The following is a 16,978-nucleotide window of genomic DNA, read 5'->3' as shown; positions in this document are numbered from 1 at the left end:
TCCATATTCATATTAATATGGACAGATACAATACCATTTAGTTGATTTACAATAACATATAAACCATTACTGTTTGAGTATTTTTGATTAATTCCTTTATTGTTCGTGTTTTTATACTAGCTAAACACATCATTCAACCTGAAACCTACTTGTTTCTAACTAAAGCCACTACAAACCTTCTCAAATACAGTAAATAGAATGATTTAGTTGTTTAGCTAACAATCTATAATGCTAAAATTAAATTAAAAGTGAACAAGGGGGCTACAAATCTAAATTCACTGTTGTTTTTGTGAGAGAAATCGAAACTGATGAATCTAATTGAACCAATCGATGTGTTCTGGGATCGTTATCTTAGCCTAGGACAAACATCCCTCCGTCCTCGCTCGGCTAGTTTGGTCTAGTAAAAATGGCGAACCTCATGTAGGGGTCGAATACAACTACCTGTCACATTTCCTTCACTTTCAGTGAATTTATTTTCTACCTTGTTAGCGCTCCTGTGAGCCATGTTCACAAACATAGCTCTGCGGACCGTCCTGAAATCTTCAACTGGTGTTTTGCGAGAGCTGTCCTCTGCTACGCCAGTGAAACCGTGGACATGCAACTCGGCTTTATTAACGGGACCGAGAGTCAGCTGCGGTAAGCCCGAGCGAGCTAGAAGGAAAAACACGCGGAACCAGATTTGTGGAGCAAACAGCTGGCTAATGTATCTCAATACACCCGGTTGTTTACTGCTATTCTGTCGACACTTAAACTAGGGCACCATCCGTTACCTAATATCAACAGTAGTGGGCACTGCAGAGAGCTGCAGTGGCGAAAAGCGCCTCACTACTTGTGAAATAGCATTCAAGGCAGCACTTCTAAATTAAAATGCTTAATAGTGTATGACTTTCATTGAGGCACGTTCAGTAATTGTGTATATTGTGAGCTTGTTTTCCCTCCGAGTGCCAGTTTTCATTCTTAACCTAGCTTAAACTAAACCTTGAACATATCACAACAAACATGTAGCCAGTGTTTGACGGGTGATCTTGCTTGTACTCCTTGAGTCATGCAGTTTAAACTTGTAGATGAGTTGTATTATCGTCCTGTAAACATGCTTCCCTCACTTCGAAGCTTGCTTTGGAGACAACATGCCCTTCATGCTAACTAGCAGTAAAGCTTCTCCACGGGCAGGAAAGTAAAAAAAAAAAAAAAAAAATCAAAATGGTTGTAGCTCGAGATTATATAGATTAATTACCCTAAAAATGCCCATAGTCACTCAATTTAGTTAAACTAAACTGAAATTAAACTTAAACTATTGAGAAAAGTGAATGTTATGGAAACAAGGCCTTAAAATTTTAAGGTCTTGATTTTAATAGACAAAAGTTGTCAATATTTACTCTTGCCTTCCATAGACAGTGATGTAAACTGTAAAATGTTTCTTTAATCTGATTATAGGTTGTTGGGAGACATTGCACGCCTGTAAACTACAAGTGGTATTAGTGCAACAGTGGGTTGTGTGCACTGTTCAACCCATATCAATGCAAACTGAAAGGGGCTTGAATTTGAGGTCTAACTAAAAAAAGACATTGTTATAGGTGGGCTGCTTTTAGTAGCAGTACTGTTAAAGATGTCTGACAAACAGCATTTATAATGTGAAAAGGAAACGGACAAATTATCTGCGTTGCAGGTTAATTGCTCAAAAAACAAAACAGCCCACCTCAAACCCATCTCTGCTGCAGAGCTTGCATTGATGTTTTGGTTGCTTCAAAGTCACTTCTCACTCAATGCTTGTGTGTGGTTACTTACCACTCAGTGCTCCTTTGTCTGGTTAATCTAATGCAACATCTAGCTTTATTATGATCATATCAAGAGCATCTACAGCAGCTATAGTTTCATTTCCCCCTCAAGTCTACTAAAATGCCAAAACCTATTTTCCCATTGTGACACCTTATCTTTGTCATCTTGACGGTCACCGATGTAACTGAACTCCATTAACAGGCTCGACTGTCAACCAGTTGACAGTCGAAAAGGTCAGCTTTTGCATAGTTGGAGAAAGGTTTACATTTTATGTAATTCTGAGAAATGGGCAGAGAGCACTGAGACACCAGAACAGGTTCAGTGCACCATGATGTTAATTTTACATGCATCTGGATTTCTGATGTAGGGATCAACCACCACTATTTCACGGGAAACAACATCATTTGGTGTTTTATGATATTGAAAACCACAGTCCTCATCATCTGATATGTGCCTGGTTGTGTTATCAGAGGGGGGTGGGGGGTGGGGGGGTGGCCAAGTTTTACACATTATCTTGCTTGTGTTCTGAGTCCTGCAGCTTAAACTAGATCAGTTATGAGCCTGTAAAAAAATTCTCACACAACAGAGTAGAAATGCTTCTCTCACTAAGAAGCTTATAATGCAAACAATATCGCCTTCATGCTAAGTAGTATGCAATAAAATATATTCTAATGCTGCGTTTGGTAACTAGCAGAAAGGCTTCTCTACATGCAGGAGTGATCACACTTAAAGGGTCTTTTAGAGCTTACTTTCAAAAGTATTAAAAGAGGGCTCTGTACAAAGAACATGGAACTCCTCAGACATACTTTTGTCATCCTTGGTATGCATTAATTCACAACCTGAGGGGCTAGTGAACATGTCGCTATACACAGTTAATGTCAGAATCTTGCTATATAGTATGAATATATGAAACTCAAGTACAAAGAGCAAGGCTATCTTTTTTCCTTTTAGATCAGCTTTGATCCTACTTGCAATGATGTCAAATTTAAGATAAAATCAGATTTTTAGAATAGATCAGGATGTCTACAAAGGGTTATAACATCTTGGTTTATGTAAACATGAGATAACTTTGTTTGCATTTATGGTCCGGGTCCTAAAAATGGCCTATTTGCCTAATTAATTGGACTTAATAAAAAGATATAAACCCACCGCTTTATTTCACCACATGTAAACTATATTTGGCTTTTTTTGAATAAAAAGATGAGTGGTTTATAAAAGGAAAAGGCTGATCATCAGACCATACTCCATTATTGAATTGCGCTTCAGCTTTTGTGCTTCTTATTAAGTGTTGTTGCAGTAGACTTGACATACAAACCAGCTTGTGACACTCATGCATCTTTGTTGAAACTGTCACTGATGCCTTGAGTCATCCCTGTAGTAGCAGTAGCAGTAGCAGTAGTAGTAGTTCCTTTGCCTTATTTGAAGTTTCCGTATAGTTGAATCATGTTTGACTGGCAATTGCTAATCGTTCACTGAGTTAATTTTTTTGTGTCTGGCCAATGTCATGTATTAGTTTGTCCTGCAACATTGGAACACATTGCAGTTTTTCTTATGGATTCCCCTGTTCTTCAGGCAGCTGTTGGGCGTCTTCTGAGCTCATATTAGCCGTCATCAAGTTGTGTTTGGTTGTTTCCATCATTCTGTCCACTCACTACACATTTATTATTTTTTTCCTCTCTCTTAAGTTCCAGGGAGCTTTGCCATTCCACCAGCAGTGAGACATTATGCTCGGGGTGCAAAGAAAAAGAAGACAGGTATCTTATGAGGCTGCTTCGTCACTAATTTCACCATATTCTGACATTTTTGAAATGTTCATCTTTCAACCAAATCTTTTGTTTCTTCCAGGCCCTCCAAGCCAGCTCAGCGATCTTCCTCCAACAATGCTGAGGATGGATTATGCAGCTGTACCCCTCGCTCAAACGTACATATATACCTTACCTTCCATAAAAGGAGTAAAAGTATATTTATGATTAATTATATTGATATATTTATTACATGAATCTACTACTTTTCTAACAAGGTTTTTTCTGTTAACAGGACTGATGATCTTGTCAAAAGACTTCTTTCATTGGAGTTAGCGTGTCATGTAAGTTGTCATGTCACAACAGATTGCTTTGCCATGTTTTTATTCTGTTTTCTTTTTCTCCAGTAATTTTGATGCTATTGATTGATTGATTTTTTTTTTTTTTTTTTGAAATGTACACTCACGTGCCTCTTTGAAAAAGTAGAGTCATAAACAGGTAATTGATTACTCTGTGATCATGTCCTCAGAGTGACAAGCTACAGCTGAAAAAGGAACAGCTGGTTGCAAAAGTCCAGAGGGATGAGAATGACCGAGACTCTGTGGAAGTCCGAGGTGAGATCCTTTGCTTCAGTGTTGCACAAAATGTTCTCACTGAAGTACAAAGAGAGGATCTAGCCTATTTTAATTGTATGCTGATTCCCCTTTTATTGTCTTTCCCTTCAGTGGCTAGTTTGACAGCAAGAATCCGAAACTATCAGGAGCACTTGCAGAAACATCACAAGGTGAGCGAGGGAGTAGAGTCGGCATCATTTTAGGATCATTTTTCTCCCTTGCATTCTAAGCAGGGAAACTTGTTCTATGGGCAGTCTTTATAAAAAAAAATCTTTTGATGATGTAACATGTATTATTGGTGTTGACTTGCACAACTAGAACTGTTCACGTATATGTCCCCACATTTCCTCTCTGCCTTCCTCTGGTGTCATGTGTGCGTGAACTACAGGATATCCTGTATATACTCCCCCACATGAAATAAAAACATGCGTAGCACAGTCATGGTTGGAAATTTCCATGTTACATCATACATTGAACATTTTTGTTAAAACTGACATATATAGGGAATAGAGGTTGTGTAACCTTTTGGAATGTTTCTTTCTTTGATAAGCAGAAATTTTGCTTCACTTGAGGTCCTCATTTCTTCCTATTTGGGCCTCTTTGAATCACATTTGATTTCCAACTCCAATCTTTCATGTATTTTTTCATTCCAGGACAAAGCTAACAAGAGGCGGATGCTCATGGCCATTGACCGAAGAAAAAAACTTTTGAAACACCTTAGGTTGGTTCGCTATGATGCCTTTGAGAGAGTGTGTGAGCAGCTGGGCATCACTTACACCTTCCCCCCAGAGTACTACAGACGGGCCACCCGTCGCTGGGTGGCCAAGAAGGCGCTCTGCATTAAGGTAGCAAAGAAATGACCCTGTTATTCTAGTGTGGTGATGAACATGTTGGGTATTGTGAAGGTGTTGTGCCTCCTCTGACGCTTTTTCGTGTGTCTTTTCACAGGTCTTCAAAGAGGTGCAGAAGCAGAAGGCAGAGAAGAGACTACAGATGAAGAAAAGTATAGCCTCCACGGGGACAGAGGCAGCCAAGGCCCAATAAAAGTCAACATATACTGTATATTACAACGCTTGATTCTACATGTTTGTCTTGACCAGCGTCTTTACTTTTACACCTTTAGATGTGGTAATGCGGCATGCTGATAACCAACTCCCTTTTTTCACATGGTACCATCATAAAATATTATTTGTTTTTGCTTTCAGGTTGATGTCAGAGTTGCCTCAAAGTGTCAGAATTAAATTGAATAAAGTGACCTAGAAAGTGATGTTAAAATGAGCTTTGAAATTTTGTTTGTGCTGAAATATATTGCCATCAATTAAAGATGTATCTGCACAAAACAAGTGAACTGGCCATTGCTCATTTGTGCAAAGTGTTTCCTTAAGTAGCTAACTCAACTAGATTGTACACAGATCTGTCAAAGGCAAACTTCCTGTAGTTTTATCAAAAACTACTAAAAGTTAGATATGTCTCCAGAAAGATGTTGCATAATATTAGATATTAAGTAATCACAGTATTAATACTAAAATTCTCATTGTTTCAGTACTGTTTAGGCGTTTCTCTGCAGGCTTTGTGCCAAATTATTTAAATCCGCATTCTGCTCACACTCTTCAGTGTCTTTCTCACATGACAGTATGATGCTTGAGGCGTGTGTGAATAAGGTGAAAAGGCTATTAAATACAACACAGGAGCCAGAAACAATAACAGGAATAGTTATACAATATGATGAATCCGCTGCAAAATTCCTGCAATGAGTAAAACATTTGTCACATAGAGAGAAGTTGATGAAACCGGTCGTTTTAGAGGCTGTACAGGTGGGGTTGCTGTCTTCTATTTCAATGTTTCTCTTAATTTGTCCAAATACTAAAAGGTTCTCACTTTAATGTGTAAAACATCCCAACAAGTTATGGCGTCAGAAATAAACCTCAAGGTCAACATTTCATATCAAATATGCTTGATGACGAAATAAATTCCAGAGATATCACCATCACTACTCTCTGACTGCACTGTGCGTATAGGCTCCACTATACCGCAAGTTTCCATTAATCTATCAAATCATTTCAGATCTTAGTTTTGGAATACTAACAAATGAAACCGTGTGTGAGTGTAACAAGGCCAAATATATGAACATCTCCATTCCCTGACAGGGTTTTAATTAATTTTTTATTTTTTAAAAGTTCTTGTGCTGATTCAAATCTTGAGTAAATGCAGCCCTTCCTTTACAAACTGCAGTGGTGACACAGGTTGACTAAAACCTCAAGCCAAGTGACAAAAAGGACGTGATGCATTTGCGGGAGTTCTGTGAAAATGTGGTCTACAAGATGCTTGAATGCTGCATGAGTTCTCTTAACTGTCATGATCACATGTGAGATTAAAAAACCATTGAAATCCAACATCCTAACAGATACACAAGTAACAATGATCTGTTGCTGTTCTTTTTTTATATCCAAGATGATTCTCTTTTAAGCTCCAATGTTGCCAGTGAATTACCACAGATCTTTCTCATCTTTAAACAGCAGTTTGTTAGCAAAACAGCTTTTCACAGCTCAAGCTCGTCACAGTTTCCTGTGTGGTGCGTAGTTTGTCAGTTTGATCAGGAGGAGTGCAGACTGACAGATTCTTCTGGTAAGTGACACCTCTCTTTCCTCTCACAGCAGATTAACGTTAGAATTCACTATTAATTTACTTTAAATGATATTCATTCAATCTCAAAAACTATATTTGTGCTTGTATTTTAAAAGTTGTGCATTCACATTAAACTCCTTTTGACAGCATTGATATAAGATAACATGGACCCTCGCATGTTCTTTTGTACTTCGGGTCGATCATCAGCTTCATATTCATTTTACATGCCTTTGTATGTAATATTTTGTATTCATGGCTCATAGTATGACCTTTTATACTTTACTATGGTGACATTTACCAGTCAAAATGGTTAATAATACTTTTTATATACCAGTATTTTGATCTAGTTCAGACCTATGATGTAAACAATGTTATTCTTGAAATATTTAACATTTTTCAAGTCAAGTCTTTCAAGACTGAAATACAAATACCGTAGCAAAATATTTTCTGAGCAACCGTAGTGGATGAGAAGCTGAAGTGTTGCACACTGATTGTGTTGAGGAAGACTTCCAAGTCCATGAAATGTCTGTTGATACATTACGTGCTTTGAAAGGAGGCTTCATTAATACTGACTGAGCTGTGGAGTCTGAATAACACATGGAATCTGTATTAGGCTTAGAGCATGACGTCTCGTACTCTGGAAATTAATAGCATCATATATAAGTGGATATGACCAAATGTGAAACAACTGTGGTAGATGGAAAGATTGGTTGAGTTCATTTCTCCCACAGCTTTTCTACACTTTTACTCTGTTCCAGTCCTAACAACTCAATTTGTTCTTAACTAGGCAGCTTAATCAAAATCACCTAGCCGATCCAGCAATCCAAAATGTCAAACCCAGTGATCACCCATCAGCCAGGAGCAGGCAGCTTCGGGACAAATGTCCAAACAGGAGAGTGGAGCACAGGCTTGTGCTCCTGCTGTAGTGACTGCTTAATCTGTGAGTAAAATTCAAGATGCTTCATTTTGACATTATTTCGTTTTTGTCATACACGTCAGACACATTTTGGCCCCACTTAACTTTTTTTCTGAGACACTAAAAACATTTTGCCTCACATATTCACAATGCAATTTCTTTTTTGCAGGTGCTGTTGGTTTTTTCTGTCCAATTGCTTTGAGCTGCTACACAGCTAATAAGTATGGAGAAAACTGCTGCTTGGGTTGTGTGCCAGGAGGCTTAGCAGCCATGAGGACTCATATGAGGCTGACCTATGGTATTCAGGTATGTCACTTATATGAACAATTTAGTTAATATATATTCCAAACTTGTCAGAAGCCTTTTTCTCATGCTTTGGCTAGTTTCACTGACTGACTGTTAACTTGGCTCTTGTGAAAGACTTGATAAACTTTAGAAATAGTGGGTGCTCCCTGATATTACGAAATCTCTATTGCAGCAATGTCCTAACTGAGGGTTGACATCTTATGTTGTGATTTTTTTTTTGCAATCTTTTAACCACAGGGAACAGTATGCAACGATGCCTTGATGACTTTTTTCTGTGGACTTTGCGAGGTGTGCAGGATGGCACGAGAAATCCGCATCAGGAACGGAGAGATTTCACAGTAAAAAGATATGAAGGATTCAGGCCCACTCTATACAGTATCTTCTGTTTGTTATTGATGTCCTGCTATTGTGGAAGTAATTTGTTAATTGTAACTTTCATGCAGATAAAATATATCGAGCAGCTAATGAAATATGCAATTCAATGTATGAAAAGTTAATTTTACCTTTAGCCTTATACTGTGTGTGTGTTTGTGTAACAGTGTGTTTTAGTACTACTGTAGTGTAAATAAATTGCATTATTCATTCACATTATTAATTGTGTTTAAGCATAAAACATTTCTACAACATTGTCAATAGAAATTTGATTTATTTATTTTTTTCATGTTGTTATTACAGGTTATGGCCTCAGTGTGGACCAAAGTTGAGAGCAGTTAAACCAAAGAGTAATTTATCTATCTGTCATTGTTTTATTTTAAGGGTTTTGGAGGCTTAAATGGGTGAAAGTGCCCAGTATTTTACAGGAACAAACACAAAATATGAAACATTTACATTTGTGTGAATTTGGAGTAGCGTAGGTTGGGAACCACTACTCTAAACTAAGTGTTGCAGAATTTTGTTCTGACACTGAATAAATAAATTATTCAGATTGTATTTTTAGCTGTGATTTTCAGTTAGGGACTTTGGATTATATTGCATGTGCACTGGATGCTCAATTTAATTCACACTATGGTTAAACAGCAGCTTTCACATCAGCCTGACCCCTCCCTTTTCCAGTACGTTACAACGCACAGCCCTCCGATTGGCTGTTTTCTTCGTGGCCTGGCAACCAGAAGAGGCTTTACCAAACAGATAGATACCCCATCGGCAAGCATTCGAGCTAGCTACAATCGTTAGCTACCGCTGTTATCTGGAGACATTCGGCCGTCCAAATACCATCATGTCTTCAAGGACTCTGCCGCTGCTCTTCATCAACCTCGGTGGGGAGATGCTGTACATCCTGGACCAGCGGCTTCGAGCTCAGAATATCCCTGCTGACAAAGCTAAGAAAGGTAGCTAGCTTAGCAGCTATCCAGCTAACAACACAAATGTCACCCTGCAGTGAAGCGTTAACGTTATAACTGCACATTCAGTAAAGCTGGTTTGTCCGTTTACAGGACGGTGTATTCACAAGTGTCGGTGATTCAGATAAAGTCATATAAAGTCAAGTCAAGAGTTAAAGTTAATCAGTCAATTGGCTGTAGCTTGTAAATCCACATATTTTTGATAAAATCATAACTAACATCCCAGTGGTCCATTGTCAGTGAACTTCTCTATCTATATTCCCAAAATAACATGAAATGAATAATAGTCACATACACATACAGTATGTGTGCAGTACGGTGCAAACGTTTTAGAGCACTAAAAGTAAAGTAAGGATGCTTTCAGAGATAATGCAATGAATGGTATTTATTTATCAGTTAACATCATACAAAGTGGAGTGACCGGAAAAATCTTGCTGTAGCCGACCAGCAGCACCAGATCTGTTAGGGTTTTTTTTTGTTGTTGTTGCTGAAGATAATTTTATAACCCTGGATGTGTGTTTGGTGTTCTTGTCTTGCTGCAGATACATTTGGGACTGATCAGATGTCACCCTGATGGTATTGCATGATGGATTAGAAATTGAACATCTAAAGTGCCAAAAAAAAGCTTTTGCACAGTACTGTTCGACTCATTAAATGCCTCATTTGAGCCTCATTTGACCACATTGAATGAAGTCTTGAGATGTTTTCAGAGCATCATTGCATTTATCTATCTCCTTTTAATTCATAAAGTTTCCTCAATAGCTGGCTGGATAGAGGAGGACAGAAAGAGAGGTATTATTCCAGAGCTTCAGTATAGTTATGCACCGATGCATTAGTAGCTCTTCACTCTGCTTTGGCTATGATAAATACACAACAGATGAAACCTCATATGCATAGATCAGCTGTCAAACAATGTACTGTGGTTGTCTGTAAGTGTACATTTCACTTGTTTTTCTGCATATTTCAAGAAGTTCATCTGGGGTCACCACACTGTCTGTCTTTGCTCTGAGAGTAGTGTTGTACTTGTCACAGCTCCTTTTTTCAGTTGAACTTTGGCTTGTTTATGGGTAAGTAGCACTACAGAAAATACGACCCAACCTCACCTTTGAGGTGATAAAAAGTATGTGAAATGTTTGGAAAATATGATTGTGATCATTTTTGTCAGTTGCAATGGTAATTGACAAAAAGGCTAAGGGGAGTTCAAACACTGCAATTTTCCTACCTGGCTGCAGGCCTGCTACCAAGTAGGATACATGCTAATGGCTTTCCATGCTGCTGCTTTGTTAGGGCCTTTGGGATTAGGCATTGGATGAAATGGTTTTGGCCAACATGTAGTATAGAATGCTCATCTGCCTGCTTCTGAGCCTACATTTGTCCAACCTTAGTTAACTTTTTGTGGATTTCTGTTGTGCTGTTTGCCTCATTAGTTATGAATGACATCATCACCACCATGTTCAACAAAAAGTTCCTGGAGGAGCTTTTCAAGCCACAGGAGCTTTACTCCAAGAAGGCCCTGCGGACTGTGTTCGATAGGCTGGCCCATGCCTCCATAATGAGACTCAATCAAGCTAGCATGGACAAGGTAGAGTGATGTTGGCCTACAGCTGTATACTGTTTTATAACCTGTACATTTTGAATTCTTTGAATTCTGTTCCTTTTTTCCTTTAATTTGAATTTCCACATCATCACACAAACTTTATCCACATACTAACTGTCCATCAACCATCAACCGCACAGTGATCCCAGTTTGTCTTATAGGTTCATCAGTATACACACTAGAATTGTATTTCAAAATCTAACATGCTTTGCATCTACATGACATAAATCAACACATCAATCAATACTTTATATTTATATAACAAGTGTATAGCAGTAGTAGCGTATATAATGTATATATCTCATATACTAGATGTGGCTCCCTCTGCTGTTTGTTATGCAACAGAATCAGTTGGTGGTTTTTAATGCATGAGTCAATCAAGTGATGCATGTCTTCCTCTTTACAGCTCTATGACTTGATGACCATGGCATTCAAGTACCAGGTACTCCTGTGTCCCCGGCCAAAGGATATCCTCCTAGTGTCCTTCAACCACATGGATGCAATCAAGGACTTTGTGAAAGACACTCCCAGCATTCTCAGTCAGGTTGATGAGACATACCGACAGCTCATAGAGGTACGAAACGTGTGACTTAACCCTTTTTACAGGAATGGGTAGCAACATCACACATTGTCTATAGGTGCTTTCTGCAGTGTGCTGCAAGTTGTTTGAGGTTTTGGCCGTTAGTGAACTAGGTCATATGTCGAAAGAGGAAAAATGCAAAAAGGTACCAAAACTTGTCAAATAATACAAAGAGAAATAAAGTAGAGGGGGAAAGAACTTCAAATGTAAAAACAGGAATATTTTTATTAGAGTTTTAGTCATGCATACTCAACTGTATATCATGAACTGGCTTTACACTAACATATCTGGTGATACATTGCGAGTCATTGCTTCTCCTCGGGCAGGATTAAAGAAACCGCCATGTAGTACAACTTGCCTGGCCAAGAATAGGAAACACATGTCAGGGTTTGTCATACAACAGAAAACAGTATCAAGGTCCACCTTTATTACCAGTCAAAATAAGGTAGATGAAGTAAACATCCAATCGAACTACAAACTGATATCAAGGCAACAACAGAAGAATTCAATATCAGCATTTTAAGGGGCAGTGACTTGTACCACTAATAGAAATGGAGGTTTGACTGAATATACAGCTGCTAGTACATGGAGGGTGTGTTTCTGTTTCCATTCAGTTCATTTCCAACTCTGAAGTATACACCTTTTCTCCTCTTTTTCTTTTCAGATATTTTTAATTTTGACTTTCATTTTCACTTTTTAGATGTATACACCCTTGTCTAGTGGTGACTTCCAGCTGATTAGACAAACTCTTCTAATCTTCTTCCAAGACATGCATATAAGGGTAAGTCCATTTAACAGTTAACATTTAATAATGGAGAGGGCATAATTAGAAGATACTGGGTTTTTTTGTTTTGTTTCATTCTCTTCACAAGCTTTTTGCTGTGTGTCTTCTTCTGTGCCAGGTGTCTATTTTCCTGAAGGACAAAGTACAGAACTCTAATGGCCGCTTTGTACTTCCCACCAGTGGTCCTGTGCCTCATGGAACACAAGTTCCTGGGCTGATAAGGTAGCACTGTAATCTTCACTCTAAAGAATGATGGAGATAGTGAGAATAAACAAGTGGCTTTGTGGAGAAAAAAATGTGCCTTTGGTCTTTAATGTTTGCCTTTTTGTCTTTCATACACTTTCTTTTCTGATTGTTCCCAGACACTGTAATCTGATGTTAAGTAGGCCTATCTGCAGCTAATTGCATTACAGAGGTTTTGTTGAACAAGTCTTTGCATTCTAATTTTAGATGTGATGTATGTTTAGCTGGGATCAAATTACTTAAGGATTGTATGTCCACAGTGAAACATTTAATACATAACAGACAACTAAAGGGTTCCACTAAAGGGAACTACTTTCATCAGAGAAATTTTGTGTTTTTGTGTCTGGTATTTCCAGGATGTTTAGCTGTACTGGTGAAGAGGTGAACAGGCTGCAGTTCAACAATGGAGGAAGCTACACCTCTGCCACCCGGGAAGGATCTTTTGAGATATTTGGAGACAGGGTCACCAAACTAGGCACAAACATGTACGACTTTATGGTCCTTTAGCAATGGGTCAGTGGGACAGTGGGTTAATGACTCCATCATTCAGGTCATGAGATATTTAGAGGAACTAAGTCAAAGGCCTCTGGACAATGTGCCACCAGTCACCCAAGATGTTTGATCATTCTCTAAAGTTTATCTTGGCATTTTATGCCTATATTGACAGTCAACAGTTGAGAGATGTCAGGAAATTAGGGGAGAGATGACATGCAATCAAAGGTACCTGAGCGGTTGTGAGATATTGCAGTTCATGGTTGTCTCCTTAATCCCCAGGGAACCCTGGGTTTTATCACTTCTACTGACTGTTGGGGACTCTTACACATTTAAACTCTGGTTTTACATTAAATGTTTACGTATATCATCAAGGTAGGAACAATATAATCTAAAGTTTAAATGCCTAGGACTCCCTACCACTCTGTAGAACTGATGGAGTCTCTAGGGTAAGTGACAGCTGTGTATAAGATTAAACCAGCTTGCTCATTAGCCCTTGACTTAGCTTCTAATTTATACAGTGATATCTGAGATACAGTATTAACACAGAATGTACTGACATCATGCAAAAGAACAATTTTAATGAAGCATTTATACTTTTGTTGTTTATATTTGACACTGTGTTGCATGGGCATAAGTGTTGTCTCTTTTTCATCTTTTCATTCAGGTACAGTGTTAGCCGTCCTGTGGAAACCCACATGTCAGGAACGTCAAAAAATTCTGCTCAGCACACAAAGGTGAAACTGGTTTTCTGTGAGCACTGTAAACATGCATACATTTTAAAGATGGCCTCCAACAGGCTTGACCTCTGTACTGTGTCCACAATACATAACATACATAAGTGACCCTGGTCCAGAACCATATTCTACTTCCTGGTGCACCGTCAACAGGAGCAGGATCTTATTAGCAACATGTTTAGCACAATATTTGTGCTAAACATGTTGCTAATAAGATCTGAAGTAAACAATCCACTGTGTGTCAACAGGTCAATGCTGCTCCCAACCCTCTGGCCAAAGAGGAGCTGAATTTGTTGGCCAAGTTAATGGGAGGGTTAGAAGTTCAGAAACCAGGAAACACAGACAGCGGTTTCCGAGTCAACCTCTTTGCCACCGATGAGGAAGAAGAGTGAGTCCCCTTATTTGTGTGTGTACTGTCAATGCGTTATATGGCATCAAATGAAACTTCCTTGTTTAAAAAAGATTTAACTTGTTTTAATTGTTTGCTAAGCTAACATTGTGACTCTCCTTTATCACAGAGAGGCATTCATATCAAGGCCAGATGAGCTTTCATATGGAGTAATAAACATCCAAGCAACAAAGGTAAAGCTTATCTACTCACAAACTGTTTCAGAAGAAAGGAATTGGATGTCTAGTATATGTGTTGTTGAAATCAAAATTTTACTGCACATTAAGTGACAAATAGTCCAACCATATATCTGTCATCTAAGGGCAAGTGTGGACTGCAAGACTGCTTAACCCACAAGAAATTCTTTGTCCCTGACTGTTGTTATGTTGATGTGAGGGTGAATAAACGACGCAACTGATCTCAGATGAGGTGTATTCATTACAAGATTCAACAAAAACAGGCGAGAAGTCAATCGTCACAAATGATGCCAGGTTTCTTTACGCCTGGCTAGAAATGGAGCTTGACAAGGGCTTGAGTTCAATGAGCCTCTCCTCCATGTCTTGTGTCCACGCAGAACACTAATCCCCATCTTTACCCTCTTTGTAGCCATGATGGTTGTTTTGTTTTGGACGGTCCGCTTCCCTTCTCACAGCCTTGTTTCCTTGTGTGCTCTGATTGGATTACTACCCTCTGAATTAAAAGGTGCCTCAACTACAAGCGCATCTTGTTTTTTGGCTATGCACAAGGGTTTTTATCTCAGATCTGAGAAATTTCTCTGGGACAGGCAAATTGTGGCAAAAACTTTGTAGTCTGCACTAACATGTCAGCCTCACAACTAGTTGGGTATCTTTTAGCCTTGATAAACAACCGCCATTATTTGCCCCCTTGGCCATATGTTGCTTATATTAATGATGGGCTTAAGGTTACACTGTACAGTCAATGAACAGATATGTGAGGCTTTTCCAGTCAAACAGGATTTACTCTAATGAGGTATAAATGCCTGTGCCCACTCCAACACTGTGATTGGTGGATAACATTGTCTTTCCGGACCAACAGGGCAATGCTGAGCTGGCCAAGATCATGGGAGAGTTCACAGAGTCTGGAGACCAATCTCCCAGTGCTAGCAGCAAAGGAGACGACCTTCTGGCCATGATGGATGGTCTGTGACATGTCACCCAGACAGAAATGCCCAGGGGGTGGGGCACAATGCATTGTCAGCAGTCCACTCTACTGTAGACCAGTCTGTTGTCTGTACCTGCACAAACACTGCAGCAACCTCACATGCAGCCGGAGAACCTTCTTCCTTTGGGTGCTTTTCAAATGCAGATATGAGCAGGTGTTTCCATTGGTTGTCAAATGAACAACTGCAAATTTGCATAGTTAACAACAAAGAATGTGTCATGAACCAAGCTTTGAGTTGTAATACACTGTAATAGTATGTATGCTGTAAACTGAAAAGAGTTTCAGTGCATCAAAATACACAGTAGACCTATATCAGTGTGTTGAACATATGTGTGTGGTGATAGCAAAACATCTGTCTGTTTAATGTCAAGATGTTACATTTTTAAAATCTAATTCAAACTGCGCAGCTGTACGCAAAATACACATTTGATTTCACACAAGGTCATTCTCTTGAATGTCAGTAATACATCACAGTTTTAGAGGATTTTCAAGTTTGTTGTCCATAATTTTATTTTTGTTTATTACACAATGCTAAGAGGGAGTTTGTTAACTTCTTCTATATTCTAATTAACAAGTGAGTAAATGATACTGTGGGGTAATCAGAGGAAACCCAAGTGCTCTTTCTGTCATGATTCAAATTCTCATAGAGCTTTATTTTGGTAAGAAATGTGTTTATCTGACATCTGTACTACCTTAGAACATTATGAGGAGCAACAGTATGAGCAAGACATTTTCCACGACCATGTGATGTCCCTGAATGTTGAGATATGTCCCAGAAATGTGCTCATTATTGAGTGCATAATTATGATAGAGATGGATGCAATATAAGAGATTGTCTAATATGTAAATATGTTTATTGCATACTTAATTTATTTCATTGTATCCTTTTTTGTGTATAGGGAAGTGCACATTGCTGAAATTGTTGAACGTGCAATGTAGGATTTTTAATAAATAGTTGAACTATTTTTTTATTTTTTTATTCTATTTTCACACATATAGTATGAACTGTATCATCGGCTTAGGTACTGATGCAATAGAGTGTTAATAATGGCACGAATCCTGTAACAGCTTGTTGTAGTTGATGAGATGTAACAGTAGGGGGAGCTGTCAAACCTTTCTAAAAATGATGTATTGCATGTGATCTGTCCCAACTGACTACCACACATTGATATAGCAGTCACACTTGTGAAAAATGCACTAAAGGTCAAAGGCCAAGGAAGGTTTATTTAGTTTTTCTCTAGTTCACATTTAGTAGTGCAGGACTCTGACATGTAAATAAACAAATGTGATGTTTGAGTATATTTATTTATACCACGTATTTAACCACCAAACCAGATTATAAGAAAACTGCTTGAATATCATCCACAATTAGACTCCCCTGATACTCCCACAGATCTACAATGAGAATTGCTATAGCAACAGCTATCCGTACCAACAATATTTGTGTGCAGTCTGCTTGCGAGTCAAAGTGAGACTGAAGGTCTGCACTCCCCCAGTCAACCACACTCACATGCACACACACACAAACACGGTGCATACCATGCAGGTAAAACATGCTGAGACATTTCTCTGAATTGATCTAAGGGAGGAGGTTTCTGGTGAGGTCTTCCCAATAATCTTGGCAAAGGAGAGACAAGAAACACTATGTGCCTTGAG

General features: G+C 38.7%; 2 protein-coding genes across 3 annotated transcripts; both read left to right on the top strand.

Moving 5' to 3' along the window:
• Positions 1-387: 387 nt before the first annotated feature.
• Positions 388-5,475, top strand: mrps15 (mitochondrial ribosomal protein S15). 2 transcript variants are annotated; one of them, XM_056381905.1, is made up of 8 exons: positions 388-636; positions 3,468-3,530; positions 3,622-3,697; positions 3,814-3,862; positions 4,048-4,132; positions 4,244-4,302; positions 4,786-4,977; positions 5,081-5,475. In XM_056381905.1, exons 1-8 carry the CDS (start codon positions 504-506, stop codon positions 5,174-5,176), a joined length of 753 nt encoding a protein of 250 aa, XP_056237880.1. In that variant the 5' UTR covers positions 388-503; the 3' UTR covers positions 5,177-5,475. The 2 variants fall into 2 exon arrangements, with proteins under 2 accessions (XP_056237880.1, XP_056237879.1); XM_056381904.1 differs by having other exon boundaries at positions 389-636; positions 3,462-3,530.
• A 2,848-nt stretch (positions 5,476-8,323) lies between these two features.
• On the top strand, positions 8,324-16,287 carry oscp1b (organic solute carrier partner 1b). The gene is made up of 10 exons (XM_056381820.1): positions 8,324-9,307; positions 10,747-10,901; positions 11,323-11,490; positions 12,197-12,277; positions 12,399-12,502; positions 12,880-13,008; positions 13,683-13,752; positions 14,001-14,140; positions 14,271-14,334; positions 15,197-16,287. Exons 1-10 carry the CDS (start codon positions 9,196-9,198, stop codon positions 15,305-15,307), a joined length of 1,134 nt encoding a protein of 377 aa, XP_056237795.1. The 5' UTR covers positions 8,324-9,195; the 3' UTR covers positions 15,308-16,287.
• The last annotated feature ends 691 nt before the right edge of the window (positions 16,288-16,978 follow it).

This window comes from Seriola aureovittata, chromosome 7 (genome assembly GCF_021018895.1).
Source record: "Seriola aureovittata isolate HTS-2021-v1 ecotype China chromosome 7, ASM2101889v1, whole genome shotgun sequence".
In the NCBI taxonomy this organism is placed as follows: Eukaryota; Metazoa; Chordata; class Actinopteri; order Carangiformes; family Carangidae; genus Seriola; species Seriola aureovittata.
This window is presented reverse-complemented; position numbering and strand designations above follow the sequence as displayed.